The sequence below is a fragment of the Lactuca virosa genome, chromosome 6, assembly GCF_052849685.1.
Source record: "Lactuca virosa cultivar CGN04683 chromosome 6, Lactuca_virosa_CGN04683_v6, whole genome shotgun sequence".
Lineage (NCBI taxonomy): Eukaryota > Viridiplantae > Streptophyta > Magnoliopsida > Asterales > Asteraceae > Lactuca > Lactuca virosa.
Window position 1 is genome coordinate 88,785,215 of NC_136431.1, and position 16,406 is coordinate 88,801,620.

Below are 16,406 nucleotides of genomic sequence, written 5' to 3' on the forward strand. Positions count from 1 at the left end.
AACAGGTTACGCGTACTGACAAGTCATTTACGCGGACTGACAAGTAAGTTCTGCGGAATAATGTATACTAATTCCTTATAAATTGGACAAGCATTTCCATTTTTACAAGGTGTCGAAAGTTGTGAAAATGAGTTCAGTCAATCAGGTATTAAGAAAAAGTTTCTCCAGCCTACCGACTTTTTTCCATAATCTGCAAAGAACCAATCCTAACACCTACACGTACATTACGAAAGATCAGTACAATCGTTTCCAAATTTGTTTCGTGGCATTGGGATGCGTGGTATGTAATCCCTTATAGTACATAAATATTTAGTTATTTCAAGTTGTTACATGCCTAATATTCTTATGTTGACTTACAGATTCGTACGTTTCTCACGTCTATGATACCAATCATATTCGTTGGTCAAGTACCTCTAATTGGGGCGTATGTAAGATCCATGTACATTGCGGTTGCTTTAGATGGAAATCATGAACCCCTTCTCATAGTGTTTGCTTTGGGAACCATAAACCATGACAATTCATGGTTATGATTCATGAGGAGGCTTAAAGAATGTTTAGGTGACAATACAGAAGTTGGTTTCATAAGCCATATGTCTGATTCTATAGACTTTGCAGTTCAAAGAGTCTACCCTGATTCATATCATGGCTATTGTTGTAAAAATATAGCCGAGAAAATACGCGCTTCCATCGGAAGCAATACAGTCGTAGAGCAGTTGTTCTGGAAGACTTGTAAATCGTATAATTTATCTCATTTTTATGCATGTTTGAACAACTTAAAAAATGAGGTTAATGGGAATGATCTTCATTGGCTTGACAATATTCCCATTGCAAAATGGGTATGGGCTTGTTTTCCAAGAGTACGTTTCAATGTTAAATTCATTGACATTCTCGTTGTTGTCAATTGTTTTAAAACAAACACGCATGAGTTTCCAATAACAACAATCATTGAAATGGTTCATGACTCGATGCAAGCAATGTATCTTCAACGTGCTGCGTTTGGAGGTAATTATAAGTTATGACATCACTCAAATGGTGAATTGATATGTTATTATACACTATGACATCATAATTTTTGTTTTTTTGATTCAGTTCATTTCACAGGGGATTTTCGTGGTCTTCTAACCCCTTATGCACTTAAGGTGATTCATAAAAGATCTATCCACTCGGATGGTTGTAGGATTACGCATATTGTTGGCGACATATATGAAGTGACTAAATATTCAACAACCAAAACTGTCCAATTAGACCGTGGTATTTGTAGTTGTGGTAAATGGCAAAAATGTGGTATACCTTGTGAGCATGCTATAGCTTCACTACAAAGACTCGAAATTGCAGAAATCCAGCAAATGGTAAATTTAAAGTTAAGTACAGTGGTGTATCAAAATTCTTATCAAACTGAGACGGTCAGTCCTATTCCAACCCTTAGGCATTGGGAAATACCAGTTGAAAGTGTTGTGGTCTTACCTCCACGAAAATTCAATTGAACTGTATTGTATGGATCACAACGAATATTAATTTGTATTCAGTTCTATGTTAACCGTAGTTGTAATGGTCTGTTGGCGTTCTTTACTTTTTAATAAAAAAATGTTTACCTTTAAATAAATAATTGTATTCCCATAATTGTAATGTATGGATGACAACGACTAGAAAAACAGCTCTGCGGACTGACAAACATTATTGCGGACTGACAAAAAGCTCTGCGGACTGACAACAGCTCTATGCGGAGTGGAAGGGACTATATATAGTCATGGATGGTCGTTGGATTTTTGGTATAGAGTTATAAATTTTTTTAAAATTTAAAATGAGTTCATCTTCAACTTTGTATATTTGCTCGTGCAACGAAGTTGATTGTTTCTATTGTGATCCGATCGACCCTTTTCTTGCCCCATCACCAAATTTAAGAGAGCTGTATATATCGGAGGATACTTTGCAACAACTACAATGGGCTGAAGAACAACAAAAAAAAGATAAAGACTCATCTCGAGCTCTCACTGAACGTCGTGACGTCATTGCGGCGGAGTGCAAAGAGGTTGAGGAAAGGATGACGATTACTAAAAAAAATCAAAGATCTTGAGGAATGGATAAAAAAAACTAAGAAGAATATCAAACTGTCTGAAAAATGGCTTGCTGACAAGGATGCAGAAATGATAGAACTTGGTATCCAAAAGGACCGTATGGAAGATAAAATAAGAATTAGGGACGACTACATAACAATGGAGAAAGAAAAGTATCCTTTGCAATTCCCTTAAGTTAATTACTGTTGTTGTACGTTTACTATATGTTTCTGGTTTGTTGAATGTATTATCTTCGAATATTAGTTATTATTGTATTAGTAATTATGCACTAATATAATCATAATATTACCCATCATCTTTAAAATAAACACACCATTTCAAAGTACACAAATTAATGTCTTCTAAAACAAAACATAATTAATTATAAATACAACATCAATTATTCAAATCAAACGTTGAACAATAGTCTTCTCTATGCGTCCCACTCGTCCAACGCGTCTCTTGTGTCTCGTGCGTCTCTAGCGTCTCCTGAGTCCCTTCTGTCCCTTTCCCTTTCCCTTTTGTGTTACTACCTGATGTTGCACTACTTTTTGTTGCCTTTTTTTGTTTCTTTGGGACCAATGTCGGACAAGTCGCTGCATTATGTGTTGTATTATCACATCTACTACACCTTCTTACTATAGGTTCCTCACCTTGTGTGACACCAGTCAAATTTTGGTCAAAAATTAATTGATCAATAATCGTAATTGGGATGAACCAAGTGGTAGAGTTTGTAACAAGGTTTCCAAAAACATAAAGAACACTGAAATCCGAGTTATAACGAAGAAGTTATGACCAATCGAAAATCCGCGGTAAAACCGGCAAAACACTGTTCAGTGTAAAAAGCGAATTTTCGATAAAAGGATTTTTAGCCTTAACAATCTAAATGAAACTTGTAGAATATGTTAAACCGAGAACGTTCATAAAAAGAACGTGAAAATCCGACTTCGTATGAGGAAGTTATGATTTTTCGAAGTTTCGGTTTAGCAGTAGACAGCTAAAAATTCGAAATATAAATCGACCAATATTTAGCCGACGCAACTTAAACGAGAATCGAAGGTCTCGTCACAAGTAGCACAACGGTAAAAAGACAGACGAAAACGGACGTCGGATGAAGAAGTTATGAAATTTTAACGGATTCCCGTCCCGGTCTGTTTAAAATAATAATATTAAAAATAAAGTCAAAATTAGCTGACGAAGTCTAAACGAAAGTCGTAGAGTATGATTTTACCTATGCGTGCATATAAAGAACGCAAAAAACGGAGCTCGTATGCGAAAGTTATGATTTTCGCAAGTTTGGCACAAAAATAAAGAAAAAATGGGAAAAACCGGGCAATTTCGCATGCCACGTCACCCTCGCACGTGGCAGCTGCTGAGTGGACCGAACCCATGCGTGGCACCTCCTGATTGGACCGCAGCCGAGGTCCACTTAGAAGCGAACAGCTTCGCATGAGATGCCCCGGAGACACCCCTCGGACACCCTGGAGACACCCCCCTTCGCATGCGTGTCAGTCTCTCATTGGACCGAAGTCTGGTCCAGTCCGAAGAGCCCACCTGTTCGAAACACGTGCCTCGCACATGGTCCGAATCCGAGCCGCCTTCGCAGGAGCTGTCGCGTGTCCTGCTGCCTCACCCCTCGCCTCGCCACCTGTCCTCCTCGGCCGAACCCTCGCACCCCTATATAAAGGGTGCGAGCCTTCTCGGATGGAAGGGTTTTTCACCCCATTTTTGGCCCTTTTTCACTCCTCTTACTTCCATAACTTCATAAACAACCCCCAAGGCCCCGGTATCATGTCTAAAGTCCGAAGCAAGCCCCGGAGCCCCAGAATTCTCGAGAATTCATCCTCTCTCCTGTCGAAACTCTGCCCGGTTTGAGCCAGTTTCTCGTTAAATAAACTCTTTACGGGAAACAAATGCTGCCCGAATCACCGCTTATCAAAGTGAGTTCATACCCCTATAATTTACCTTTTCAATGGTTTTTAAATGCTTTTTAGGGGGGAATACAAGTTTAACACAATATTAAATTGTGTTAATAATTGTGTGTGATAATAATCACACAGAAAGTTTCCGTATGCTTTTAAGAATTACCAAATACTTCCAAAATAACGTAAAGCCATGTTAAATTCTTTGAAAAATGTTTTATAAACTATTTCAAAATATAAATGCCAAAGTCATGTTTATATATGTATAAATATATAAATAAGACTTGAAGGGCTTAGGACTAATGAATTATCTTATATCCTTTTCCTTATTTGGATGTGGAATTAAGGTTGTGTTATTTGTCTGAAGGTCGTTTCCTTCTTAATTTTATATATATATATATATATATATATATATATATATATATATATATATATATATATATATATTATACATATATGAGTCTAAAAGGTTACTCCTTTTAGTATCATTACCTTTGTATCAGGCTGAGCAAAGGTGATATTCCATGAAAATTCATGCTAATCAGATAGAACATATAAATTATAATAGGTATAATTTATGATTCAAAACTAAAGATACAAGTATGATTTACAACTGTATACTTTCCAAGGAAATTACCAAAATACATTCAACTGTACCAAAATATGTATAATACCTTTAATATAAAAACAACATATTAAAGAAGTAAAGATACATCATACCTAGTTTGCATTAACAAAGGTACTATACAGAGTACCAGGGTTAGCAAACACGTGGTAATGTCGGGTTTGCATTAGCAAAGGTACTATACAGAGTGCCCGAGTTAGCAAACACGAGGTAATAATACATCCTGCCGAGTTTGCATTAGCGAAGGTACTATACAGAGTACCCGAGTTAGCAAACACGAGGTAATAATACATTCTGCCGGGTTTGCATTAGCAAAGGTACTATACAGAGTGCCCGAGTTAGCAAATACGAGGTAATAATACATAATTCAAGTATATTAGAATACACTGTTTTACAAGAAACCAGGGTTTTGATTCAAAACAAATCAAGGGTTTACAAAAATACATGTTTGGAGAACTAAGAATATACTGTCAATCATTATTTCAGAATGATTGGGTTTTCAAAACTAATATACATGTAACGTTTAATATGCTTTTTATGAGACTCTATATTCAGGTTGTTTAATTCATTTTAGACAACATAGGAAAGTCCTGACATTATAACCAGAATCTCCAGCCGGGGATCGAAACAAGTGTGTGTAGATCTATATCGGGATTGACAACCCCGCACTCAGGCTGCTAGCTACAGTTAGATGAGTGACAATTGTTATCACCAGTTTAAACGCCCACAAAGCGTTTCTTTCAGGCCATCAGTCATAGTATGGTTATAATAAAAACTACTCATTAAAAAGGTATTAATAATACGTTAGTGTATAAACAAATAAACGAAAGTACACCTTCAAAGTACCAGTTTATAGAATACAAAATACAATGGTTTAATACAGTTTTCATTAACACCTGGTGGAGCCAGGCACACTCTCAGTTTCAAGTTTTCATAAAGGAATACAAATATAAAACAGTAATACAAAGAGAACGGTTTATGGGATTAAACCACTTCTCCAATGGAACTTAGTCACTCAATCTCGGTAAACTAGTGTAACATAAAAGACCTTTAGTGGTTAATTCTATAATTCCTTAGTTATTACATCAGAGTTGTACATAAGTAATGTCCGATTGACAGTGAAATGTGTGACTTCTGCCTTACTTCCTGTTCCTTGTTTGGTTGTGGGCTTAGGGCAGATACACCCATTTAACTGTCCATTCGATATTGTGTTATGTATAATCAGTATAAACTAAGTAATTACAGAGGGAAACTATTGAGGTTATCAGTTAATCACCTCAGGAAATATAGGATTTCCTGGAGAAACTAGTGAACTTATTCAAAGAACTTAGGGTATACTTAACAGAACTAAAATACTTATGAACTCACCAGCTTAAATGCTGATCTACTCTTTCCAAATAACTTGTATTCTCAGGATTCCAGTAGACAGGTACACTCCCGAAGCTTTTGAGAAGACTACCTAGTACCGTACTGCGACTCTTGTCTTCTCCTGTACCTACTTCAGTGTTTGAATATGTAATGTTTAAATGCTTATGTAAAACTTATACTTATTAATGCAATGGTTGTTTGTACTTTGATTAATATGTTACATGTGTTGTGATACTTACCTAAAGTCCTCCGCCCCCGAACGTTTCCGCCGTTCTGGTTTGGGGGTGCGACACCTTGTGACGGGATACGATTTCTGTTTCTCGGTCTACCAGCTTGACGTGTATCCATTATCGGGGGTTTAACAACCATCATCTCAGCAGGAATCTACCAATCACACGGTTCTGGAAGGGGGTAAACCAGCTCCTCATACGTACTTCGGTACGTTTCCATTTTGTAAGCATCTATAGCCAGATGTCCGAAGTTAGTTTTTTTCAAGTGCTTCAAGACCATTATGACATGACCACAAGGCAACCCAGTTCCTTCCCAATATTTACATGTACACGTCTCTTGCCTCAGATCAACTATGCCACCATGTTTGAAATCATGAACTTGATATATTGCATCTGAAACACCAGAAACGGACCATCCTGTCGTACGCTCTTCATTTTTACTAACTACTTTTTCAGCCCACTCGGTTAGCACTGTTGAACGTTTCCCTGTAAAGAAGATATATATAATTAACTTATTATTCGACCTAATTAAAGTCCAAATTAAATTCATACCTCCTTCGATGCGACGCTTGTTACACCATTCCTGTGAAAGACGACGGAAGAACTCAAGAAGGGGTATTATAGGCATCTTCCTTGCATCTACAGCTAAAGCATTCATGGACTCTGGACTATTCGAGGTCATGTAATCGTACCGTTTCGACAGCGAATATGCTCTAGTCCACTTAGCACGGGGAATTTCATTTAGATACGCTGCTACTTGCGGCCTAGTAGAACTAAATCTATACCACAATTCTTCAAAAACATTTCTTTTGTAAGCTTTCACAAGCCTCCAAAACAACACTTTTGTTTTATCATGTTTCCCAAACCTGTGTACTATGTTTCCTAGTAGATGAAAAGCACACAAGCCATGATGAGCATGTGGGAAAACATTTTCAATACTAACCTGAATTGCATCGGCCCTATCAGTGACAAAAGTCAATTCTTGACAATCACCAACACATTCATACAACTTTTCAAGAAACCATGTCCAAGTAAGACCACTCTTTTTTTTGCATATTCCGTGCGCAAGGGGCAGTATCTGGTTGTTCCCATCCATAGCTACTGCATGCAATATGGTTCCCTTAAAATCACCCTTCAAATGGGCACCATCCATAATTATAACTTTACGACAAAAACGTTTGAACGCTCGTATCTGCGATATATTAAAATGGAACACATAAACACTTTATAGTTTGTTTAAAAAAAATTATATATTAAATAACAACAAGTTTTTGTATTTACCGTGCTCCCAATGGCATAAAAACAACACTCGAAACAATCTTCAGAATCTGTTTGAATATAGGCCACTGTACCGGGATTATGCCTCTTCAAATTGTGAAAATAAATAGGAAGTTTGGAAAAACATTCTTCAGAGGATCCCAACAACAGTTCCATAGCATATTGTTTTGCACGTCAAGCTTGTTTGTAATCTACATTGATTTCCAGCAAAGCATTCAAATCCCTTGATATTTCATTAGGCCTCCAAACCTTGGAACGAGTTTTTCCCATAATCTCATGCAATATAGTACCCATCACTTTTTTATTAGCATGCTTATGATTAAGGTGTATCTGTAATGACGAACATGTGTGCACGTTGTTGAAAGTCCTGATTTCAAATTCATCTGTGGGATCAAGGCGTTTTGCATATAAACGCCAACAACAATTCTCAATTTCACAATATACCTCATAACGATTTTTGTTAGAATGTTTGGTCTTAAACTGAAACTTTTCTCTGGTTGCTTTAAGACTCAAAACAAATATTAGTTGTTGTTTGTTATCATATGTTTGACGAACAAACATATCATCATTTGGACCTAAACTGTGAAATGGTCCGGGTTCAACAATAGGATCAGGACAATCAGGTATGGAAGACATACCGTAAAATATGTCTGAAGCTTTTTTCCTGTGTGTGAACTCATCTTCTGACCATCATTCATTTGACTCTTCACCGTCTGACAAAGTTTTGTCAGTCAGTCTTCCAAACTCATATAAATTTTTTTCTTCAACCGTATTCACTGCCACAGTTTCTTCTTCTGGACACTCTTCAACATTATCAGATACAACGTTTTCAACATTGTATGGTACAACTTTCTGAACCGCTTCTGTCTGTTCGACCAATCCCTGAAACACCTCTAAATACAAATGCACAATCTCCTTCGTTTCAGAAATTACATTTCTGAGTTGATGAACATCTGCTTCGTCTAAAATATTCATAACATACCCATGAACCGGGTGTTGAAATGACAATGATATATTACTATTGAACACATTAGCCTTACTTTTGACAAAATCAAACAATATTCGACGATCAAAATTTGGCGGAAGCAGTAAACCTAAGTTGTTAAACTTTGGTCTAACGTAGATGTTAATCCCATTACTTATCTGCCAAAAACCCCCAGTACATAAAATAACAAAACTCATTTTTTTTTAAAATCAAATGAAAAGAACTGATCTATCGACCAAATGGAGCGAAAAATATGAAAAAGAACACTTTGTATCAAAAAACTCTCTAAAATCCGTTCCAACCACTCATTCCGCGGAGACATTACTCTCTCCGCGGAGCTCCTCGTCACCGTCTCCGCGGAGGTACTTATGACCTCCAAACAACTCACTCCGCGGAGGTGTTATTGTATCCGCAGAGGGCCTACGCGGATCACTCTTTTACACATTAAAAAATCAGACTTTCGAGTGGTCCGCGGAGATGACGTCATTCCGCAGAGGTCCGCGGAGGGTCATCCGCGGAATGTATGTCTATAGCTGGAAAAATCTTGTTTTATGACTAAATTTAAAAATTCACCCCCATTTTTTTTGTCTATTTGTGGTATTTTCCCATAAGTTTTTCATATAACATCAATTTCAGCTAACAATGTACAAACAAACATAGACTTTATCAGTTTATGCAACAATTTTGTAATCACTTAATGAATTGATGAAGAAAAATGGAAGTATCTAGTATTTATTCAATTAACCCTAAATTAAGAAACTTGTTGGATTTTTTTTATCCGAAATAAAAATGATTCTTTTGTGTATATATCAAAAAGTAATCAAAAAGTCAAAAGGTTTCTTCGACAATGGAAGCATCTCGTCGTCCTCATGGCTGTAAGTGTTTTTTCGGAGCGAAGGAAATCCAGTTGACATGAAGTGGTGCGAACTCCATGGCTATGGCTTCACGACTGCTTTATCTGCCTATAAAAATGGCTTCCCTTCCTCTTCCCCAAACCATCTCAATCACCATCCTTTCAGTCTTCGAAGAAAGATAACACCACAAAAACTAGAAAGGAAAAACACACAGAGGTTTGAATATGGGGAAGGCGCTAATTCTGGTGGCTTTCCTACTCGTACTCGTCTCCATCGGAGCTACCTCGGTCCGAGCTGATGATCACAACAAGCCTGAAGACAATAAGAAGACTCCGGCACCGGTACCCGCCCCTAAAGACCAGAAACCAGCGGCAGCCCCGGTCCCTACGGAGGAGAAATCAAAGCCGGAACCGCCGAAGGAAGAGGAGAAACCAAAACCAGCACCGGCTCCCAAGGAGGAGAAACCAAAGCCTTCTCCTGTCGACGACGATACCACGAACTACGACGACGAGACACCAGACCCAAAAACAGGATGCGAACGGGCTAAGTGTAAATCGAACGGGGCTTGTAATAAGAAGACACTAACTTGTCCGGCCGAGTGCCCGGAGAGGAAGCCCAAAAAGAACAAGAAGAACAAAGGGTGCTTCATCAATTGTGGTAGCAAGTGTGAAGCTACTTGCAAATGTATGTACTCCACCTGTTCGACAAAATGCTTCTTTGAATTCCTAATCATCTACACTCTTTCTTTTTAACTAATTCGCAATTGAATGACAGGGAGGAGGCCACAATGTAACGGGTATGGCTCACTATGTTACGATCCAAGGTTCGTCGGTGGCGATGGAGTCATGTTCTACTTCCATGGCGCCAAAGGACGTGATTTCGCTCTCGTCTCCGACAGCAACCTCCAAATTAACGCCCATTTCATCGGAAACCGCCCGAACGGCCGGAAACGTGACTACACATGGGTCCAATCGATCTCCATCATGTTCGATTCCGACACCCTCGTCCTCTCAGCCAAGAAAGTACAACAATGGGACGACTCCGTCGACGTACTTCTCGTAAAATTCAACGGTCAACAAGTCAACATCCCCTTCACCGGAGACGCAGAATGGAAAATCAACACCGGAGTAAGACAAGTGGCGGTGGAAAGAACCGACGACACCAACACTGTTAGAGTTACAGTCGGCGGACTGGTTGAAATCGACATGAAAGCTGTTCCTGTGACTAAAGAAGACGAAAAAGCTCACAACTACCAGTTACCATCAAATGACGCTTTTGCCCATTTCGAGACACAATTCAGATTCTCAAATCTCTCAGACAACGTCGAGGGCATTTTGGGAAAAACCTACAGACCAGGGTATGTTAGCCCAGTGAAGAGAGGGATCGCGATGCCATTAATGGGTGGAGAAGACAAATACGAAACTCCATCGTTAACTTCACCTCGTTGCAAACTCTGCATATTTCAGTCAAATTACGAATCTGCCCCTCCCGCCACTGGTATATCTCAATACTAATCAATTATCGTAATTTCTTGTAATATGTCAATAAAGGTCATAAATTAAGGCTCTTGATTCCTTGAATTTTATTATAATGCAAATAAAAACGGTTTTATTCTATGATTTATAATTTTATACTTATAATTATATTCGTGTTTTTCATTCACACGATGCTTCTACCGCTAAACTTTTAACTACATTTACACAAGGATCACCAAAAGTAACAGTCGAAACTCCAACACTACAAGTCTTGAACCCAAGGCAAGCATTTTGTAGGATCGAAAGTGCATTATCACTCTTGCATTCGCCATGTCTAAAATTACCACATTGCCCTTGCGGTGTTCCAAAGCTAGCAAACTTTATCGAGGAGATAACTTGATTAGGGTGAGGGCATTCTAGGGAAACTTTTGGTTCTGGTTTCCGTTTTCTCCTTGACTTTTCTCGACTCCATGATTCGATAGAAGATGGGTGTGATTCGGACACATGGGAACATAAACTTTGTAACACTTGTGTTGTGAAAGATATTTTTGTAGGATCACCACCGATTTCTTCAAATAACACCATAACATTCCCACTTGATTTTAACCATGATCGAGGGACATGATACCTACAAGATTTTATACCAATGAGATAAAAAAATCATTTTTAATCTACTGTTAAGGTTTTTTTTGTTAAAATACAAAGTACGATTTTGGTCATTTTTGTAATTAACCTAAAAAGAAACTTCACTTACAGCTTTTGCGAGGGTTTCCCACAACCTTTGAGGCATTTATTTGAATTATACGACCCTTTATAACTACAATCCGAACAACCACTATTTGGAGCAATATAAGATGGCCAATAACGCCCGATACTTTGTCCATTCACCCATAACTCACCTTTTCCCATTCCACTTAAATCTATTGCAATTGGATCATCACCCGAAGGAGCATCAAAGCTTGTCTGTTTTCACATAGTTTATGAGTAAAACATAAAGTGAAAAGTTCTATACATATATGATATTAACTATTGACTATTGAGTATGAAGATTAAATTAAATGGTTCTATAAAAATTATGATATTACCTTGTACCAAGTCAAAGGTTGACTTTTAGGCACCCCGGACACCCAAAGTGTGGAACCACCCGTGTGTAGCCCTAGTCCTTCTCCTTTAAGTCCAACCTAAATGTTAATATGTTAGAAACTATAGTCAAAGGGTAAAATCGTCATTTTATGTCTACCTGATATGTCCACTGCATAGATGAAAGGTCAATAGTTGAACCGTTCTTTAACCCTTCAAGCTCAACCGGACCGGTTATACCGGCACCTGTTGTATCAAAAAATGCACCGTAGTTCTGTACAAGGAAATTACATAAATACCCTTCTCAGATTTCATTCTTACTAATGAAAATCATTAAATTTTACAAAAGTCAAACCTTGAGTCCCACGGTCAAACTTAGCAGATCGAGTTTGTTTATTCCTGGTTTGAGTGTAATAGGAATATCCTTGGAAACAGTAGGGTTATTAGCATTACCAATCGCACTACCTACAATATAAAAAAATTCATCAAGAAAAATAACCGAAATTTTTTTTTTTTTTTTTTTTTGTTACTTGGTCAAACCTGCGAGTTGACCGTTAACGAACAAATGAAGAACATGGCCGAGTGATTTCACATGTAGAACTGTTTGAGACTCGTCGCCATTACTTTCAGCACTACAAGATATCCATAGAAAAAGATTTAGATTCGAATAATTCAAATACTATTTAACTTTTTAAAAATTAAAAATTGTTATACCTTATTGAATACCACAAATAATCACTTTGATCGGCTGTTGTGTTGATTTGCTCTACTAATCCCGGTTTTTTAAATGCATTATTACTCGAAATCCCAATAGGTTCACTAACATAACTCCAATCAGACGAAATTTCTTCTGAAGCAATTAATTCGTTTCCAATATTTTTAGCTACAAATCTTCGAATTGTAGCCATGGTGTTTATCTGCCAAAATAGACCAACTTCAATTTCAATTTCAAAACTCTAATGAATTCTAGAATTTTTGTGGGAATTTGGTAAGTTATATAAAAGATTGTTACAAATGCTACAAATTTGTATCGTATTAGTTTTGTAATTTATTAAAAAACCCATATGAAAAATGAATTTGATATTTGATATATATACGATAGGGTTGACTATAAAAGTCAAACGAATACGAACCTTTGCAGTATTGAACGCTACATTCTTGCAATCGGGCAAGATGCTGACAGACCAAGCGGGTAAGCGATAAGAATTGCCATTGAAGGTCACCGTTGCATCATTTTTCGTGTCAACATTTGCCAAAAAAGCAGCACATGTTGATGATGTTTTATACACACTAGCCTAAAGCTCAAAAAAAATTATGTTAGTAAAGGTACAACGGGTCCCACCACATGGTCCACATCATTAGTTCAATAAAGTTGCATTTCTTACACTAGATATACTTTCTAAGTATACGGTGAGATAACATTTACGTCTTTTGCACAGACAAAACATCAAAAGTGAGTCGTACCAGTTCCAGTCTAATACATGCCAAAAGCTGTATAAAACTGTAATGTTCTGTTCTGTCTTGTCATGTGTAACAAATGAGGTCTAACAAAAGTGGACTTACCTCTAGATTGTTACCAAGAGAAGTACTTGTTGGATCGATTGCCACCATCGCGTCTTCACAAAGCTTAATCGCCTTATGTAACTCTTTTAAATGACCCCACTTAGGTTGTCTAGGTGCTCCTACACCATAATACAAAAATCAAAAAACAACTTATAATCAACTAAACAACCTTTAACAAATCAAGAAATAACCATCATACCATATTCATCAAGTGGAGCATCATAATCATAACTTGTTGCGATAAACGGTCCGCCAGTAGAACGCCCAAAATTCGTCCCACCATGGTACTACACATAGACATATATATAAAAATAACTACACATTTGTTAAAAAAAAATCTAAAAGTGAAAACTTATGTATAAAAACTTATAAAACTAACCATATAATAATTCTGAAAGGTTCCACCTCTTTGGTAAAAACGTGCAACCGAAAAAGCAATATCTTCCACGGGTCTATAAGGCACGGCCCCACCAAACGAAAGAAACCATCCGGTCCAATTTTCGGTCCACATTGTGGGTTTATTTTTAGAATTTGGAGTGTACCCATCACAATAAAACCCATTGCATGTGTCTATCTATGTTCATAAAAACAGAATGTGACACCACATGTTAGTCTTTTTTTTTTTTTGAAAGAGGACACCACATGTTAATCTTGATTAACAAAAGTCATTAAGTTAATAATTAAAGATTTTTTTTATGGTATTACAATTGGATCCGGAGCATCTTGTTGTTGACACATCACCCATGGCACTCCCGTGTCTAAAGACGTAGCCATACTCGCGGCCCATTTGATATAAGTTTGTGCAGCCGGACCGTAGTCTTTATCAATATTGCCATATTCGTTCTCAATCTATATAAAAAAAAAGTTTAATATTAAATATTAAACTCATGTTGGAGTATTTAAAATTGTGAGATATATCAGAGCCGGTGCACGGGTCGAATGTGTGAGCCTGGAAAAACCAGACTGACATTTGTTGGAACGAAACATTTTCAGAACTCTGCAGTTAAACGTGCTCACCTGAGATAAGATTATGGGTCCACCTTGAGATGCATAAAGATTCTCCTCCTTCATCATGCCAACTATTTTAGCTGTAAATCGCTTCATTTCCGCCTAAAACATTTGTGAATTTACTCAATTTAGTCAAAAACGTGTTGAAAAAATTAGGAAACTTTTGATATAAAATGAAAGTAAATAATAAACCTTATAAGGCTCGTTATCAGTTCGAAGCACAATTCCGGGTATGAAATGTAACCAGAGTGGAAAGCCACTGTTTGCAAAAAGAAATTAATGAGTATAAAGTATAAAAATCAAGATGTTGATTATTTTTATCATTAAATATTGAAAAAGAAAAAGAAAATAGAAAATTAAGACTAACCCATAATTCCATTCTGCACAAACGTATGGACCAATTCGAAGATGAACATAAAGACCAGCATCAGCCACCAATTTCACAAATTTAACCAAATCTTTTCTTCCTTCAAATTCATACTGTTGAAGTTCATAATTTTGTCAGGATTAATATGGAAATTGGGTCTTAATTATATATAAATACATTTAATTTCATCAACATAAATGCATAATCTTGATTAGATTCTGATCCAAAATAGCTAATTCAAGAAAATCTTGAAACTTCAACCCGAAAAAGGAAGTTTCTTTCTTGAATAAGAGTTATAAACACTTTAACATCAAGAAAAATTCCCCTCCAAAAAATGTGAAAGAGTAGAATTCATGTCTCCAAGATTCTTGTAAAGATCAAAAAACAACCTGGTTTTTAACAGGTTCATGCAAATTCCAGAAAACGTAGGTTTCGATTACATCAAGTCCTCCTTCTTTCGATTTCTGAATTAACCCTGGCCACATCTGCAATTTAATAAAAGAAAAAAGTTGGAATTTTTTAGTGAGAGAAACAGAGAATGTGTGTGTGTGTGTGTGAAAGTGTCGGTGGAGTGTACGGAGTATTACGTCAGGGGTGCTTCGAGGGTAATGAATAGAACCGGAAACCAGCACCCGCCGTTTGCCGTCGATCACCAATGCCCGGTGATCATACGTCACATTGACACCAAAAGCCACCGTCGCCGCCGCCGCCGCCGCCACCATAAACGAAACAATCAAAAACTCTGTGGAAACTCTCCTCATCGTTCACCCTTTTCGTAACCCAAATTAATCAAACTCTTGTGAATTTTTTAGGTTAAATCATCATCAAAAAGCTCTTTTTCTTAAAGCATTTGGTTTACTTTTGCTGGAAATACAATATTAAGTAAAGAATCAAAGCGAAATGTGAAGTGAAAGATGAAATTGAAGAAAGACAGAGACTGAAGGTTTTCGTCGGAGACGACACGCCACCGTTTTACGATGAGTCACGTGTCATCGTCATTTTCTTCAATGAAAACACAACTCAGTTTGTTGGTCAGTAAGCAAGAGAGACGCACATTATATAATTGATTAATTGAATAAAAATATATAAAAAAATATTTAAATTTTTATAAAATGCGACTACAAATTCGTCGCATTTCAACGATGGGGAGGGTTTTGTTTGGGAGATGAAATATACGATAAGGATCGGAGAACAAGGACAAAGTAAACGTTATACAGATTACTGATTATACAGACTCTGCAGACAACGTTGTTTTGGAATTTACAAAACGATCACTATTTTTTTGTTAAAATGATGTTGAACCCCCTAATCTTCGATTAGTGAACGAGTTATATCCCTGTAGTTTTAGAAAAACTTTAAACTATGATTAAAATTTCAGAAGATGGTTAGTTTCAGCGACTAAAAATGTAATTTACTTTAGTTTTAATAAACATACTCTTTTGGTTAAAGAAATTAAAATTAAAATTTTAGGTATTACTTTTTATTTAAATATTTATGAAATTGATTTGGGTTTAAATGTTTAATATTAACTTTATTAAGTTCTTTACTTTTGGTTGATATTTTTATGAAATTTATCAAATTAAATATGATATTTAGT

At 36.8% G+C, this 16,406-nt stretch overlaps 4 protein-coding genes across 4 annotated transcripts; 2 read left to right on the forward strand and 2 right to left on the reverse strand.

Annotated features, from left to right (window-relative positions):
* The first annotated feature begins 533 nt into the window (after positions 1 to 533).
* Positions 534 to 1,484, forward strand: LOC145121728 (uncharacterized). Its single transcript, XM_079057431.1, has 2 exons — positions 534 to 1,002; positions 1,090 to 1,484. Exons 1-2 carry the CDS (start codon positions 534 to 536, stop codon positions 1,482 to 1,484), a joined length of 864 nt encoding a protein of 287 aa, XP_078913557.1.
* Positions 1,485 to 6,353: 4,869 nt separating this feature from the next.
* On the reverse strand, positions 6,354 to 8,113 carry LOC145121729 (uncharacterized). Its single transcript, XM_079057432.1, has 4 exons — positions 7,673 to 8,113; positions 7,481 to 7,564; positions 6,752 to 7,391; positions 6,354 to 6,685 (listed from the first exon to the last, which is right to left on the reverse strand). The coding sequence occupies exons 1-4, from the start codon at positions 8,111 to 8,113 to the stop codon at positions 6,354 to 6,356; spliced, it is 1,497 nt and encodes a 498-aa protein (XP_078913558.1).
* Positions 8,114 to 9,302: 1,189 nt separating this feature from the next.
* On the forward strand, positions 9,303 to 10,959 carry LOC145120545 (uncharacterized). The gene is made up of 2 exons (XM_079056353.1): positions 9,303 to 10,000; positions 10,091 to 10,959. Exons 1-2 carry the CDS (start codon positions 9,541 to 9,543, stop codon positions 10,828 to 10,830), a joined length of 1,200 nt encoding a protein of 399 aa, XP_078912479.1. The 5' UTR covers positions 9,303 to 9,540; the 3' UTR covers positions 10,831 to 10,959.
* Positions 10,866 to 15,983, reverse strand: BGAL8 (beta-galactosidase 8). The gene is made up of 17 exons (XM_079056352.1): positions 15,397 to 15,983; positions 15,199 to 15,294; positions 14,810 to 14,922; positions 14,635 to 14,701; positions 14,452 to 14,544; positions 14,140 to 14,283; positions 13,814 to 14,008; positions 13,634 to 13,721; positions 13,435 to 13,553; positions 13,005 to 13,166; positions 12,586 to 12,788; positions 12,412 to 12,503; positions 12,227 to 12,336; positions 12,032 to 12,145; positions 11,877 to 11,972; positions 11,546 to 11,754; positions 10,866 to 11,419 (listed from the first exon to the last, which is right to left on the reverse strand). The coding sequence occupies exons 1-17, from the start codon at positions 15,568 to 15,570 to the stop codon at positions 10,972 to 10,974; spliced, it is 2,523 nt and encodes an 840-aa protein (XP_078912478.1). The 5' UTR covers positions 15,571 to 15,983; the 3' UTR covers positions 10,866 to 10,971.
* Between the last annotated feature and the right edge of the window lie 423 nt (positions 15,984 to 16,406).

Coding starts and splice junctions, on each gene's coding strand:
- LOC145120545 (XM_079056353.1), top strand. CDS start 9,541: ATGGGGAAGGCGCTAATTCTGGTGGCTTTCCTACTCGTACTCGTCTCC. Junction 10,001..10,090: donor GTGTGAAGCTACTTGCAAAT/GTATGTACTCCA, acceptor ATTGAATGACAG/GGAGGAGGCCACAATGTAAC.
- LOC145121729 (XM_079057432.1), bottom strand. CDS start 8,113: ATGTCTTCCATACCTGATTGTCCTGATCCTATTGTTGAACCCGGACCA. Junction 7,565..7,672: donor ATGCTTTGCTGGAAATCAAT/GTAGATTACAAA, acceptor CACAATTTGAAG/AGGCATAATCCCGGTACAGT. Junction 7,392..7,480: donor TTTATGCCATTGGGAGCACG/GTAAATACAAAA, acceptor AATATATCGCAG/ATACGAGCGTTCAAACGTTT.
- LOC145121728 (XM_079057431.1), top strand. CDS start 534: ATGAGGAGGCTTAAAGAATGTTTAGGTGACAATACAGAAGTTGGTTTC. Junction 1,003..1,089: donor TCAACGTGCTGCGTTTGGAG/GTAATTATAAGT, acceptor TTTTTGATTCAG/TTCATTTCACAGGGGATTTT.
- BGAL8 (XM_079056352.1), bottom strand. CDS start 15,570: ATGAGGAGAGTTTCCACAGAGTTTTTGATTGTTTCGTTTATGGTGGCG. Junction 14,702..14,809: donor TGTGCAGAATGGAATTATGG/GTTAGTCTTAAT, acceptor TTTTGCAAACAG/TGGCTTTCCACTCTGGTTAC. Junction 12,504..12,585: donor TATTTGTGGTATTCAATAAG/GTATAACAATTT, acceptor GATATCTTGTAG/TGCTGAAAGTAATGGCGACG.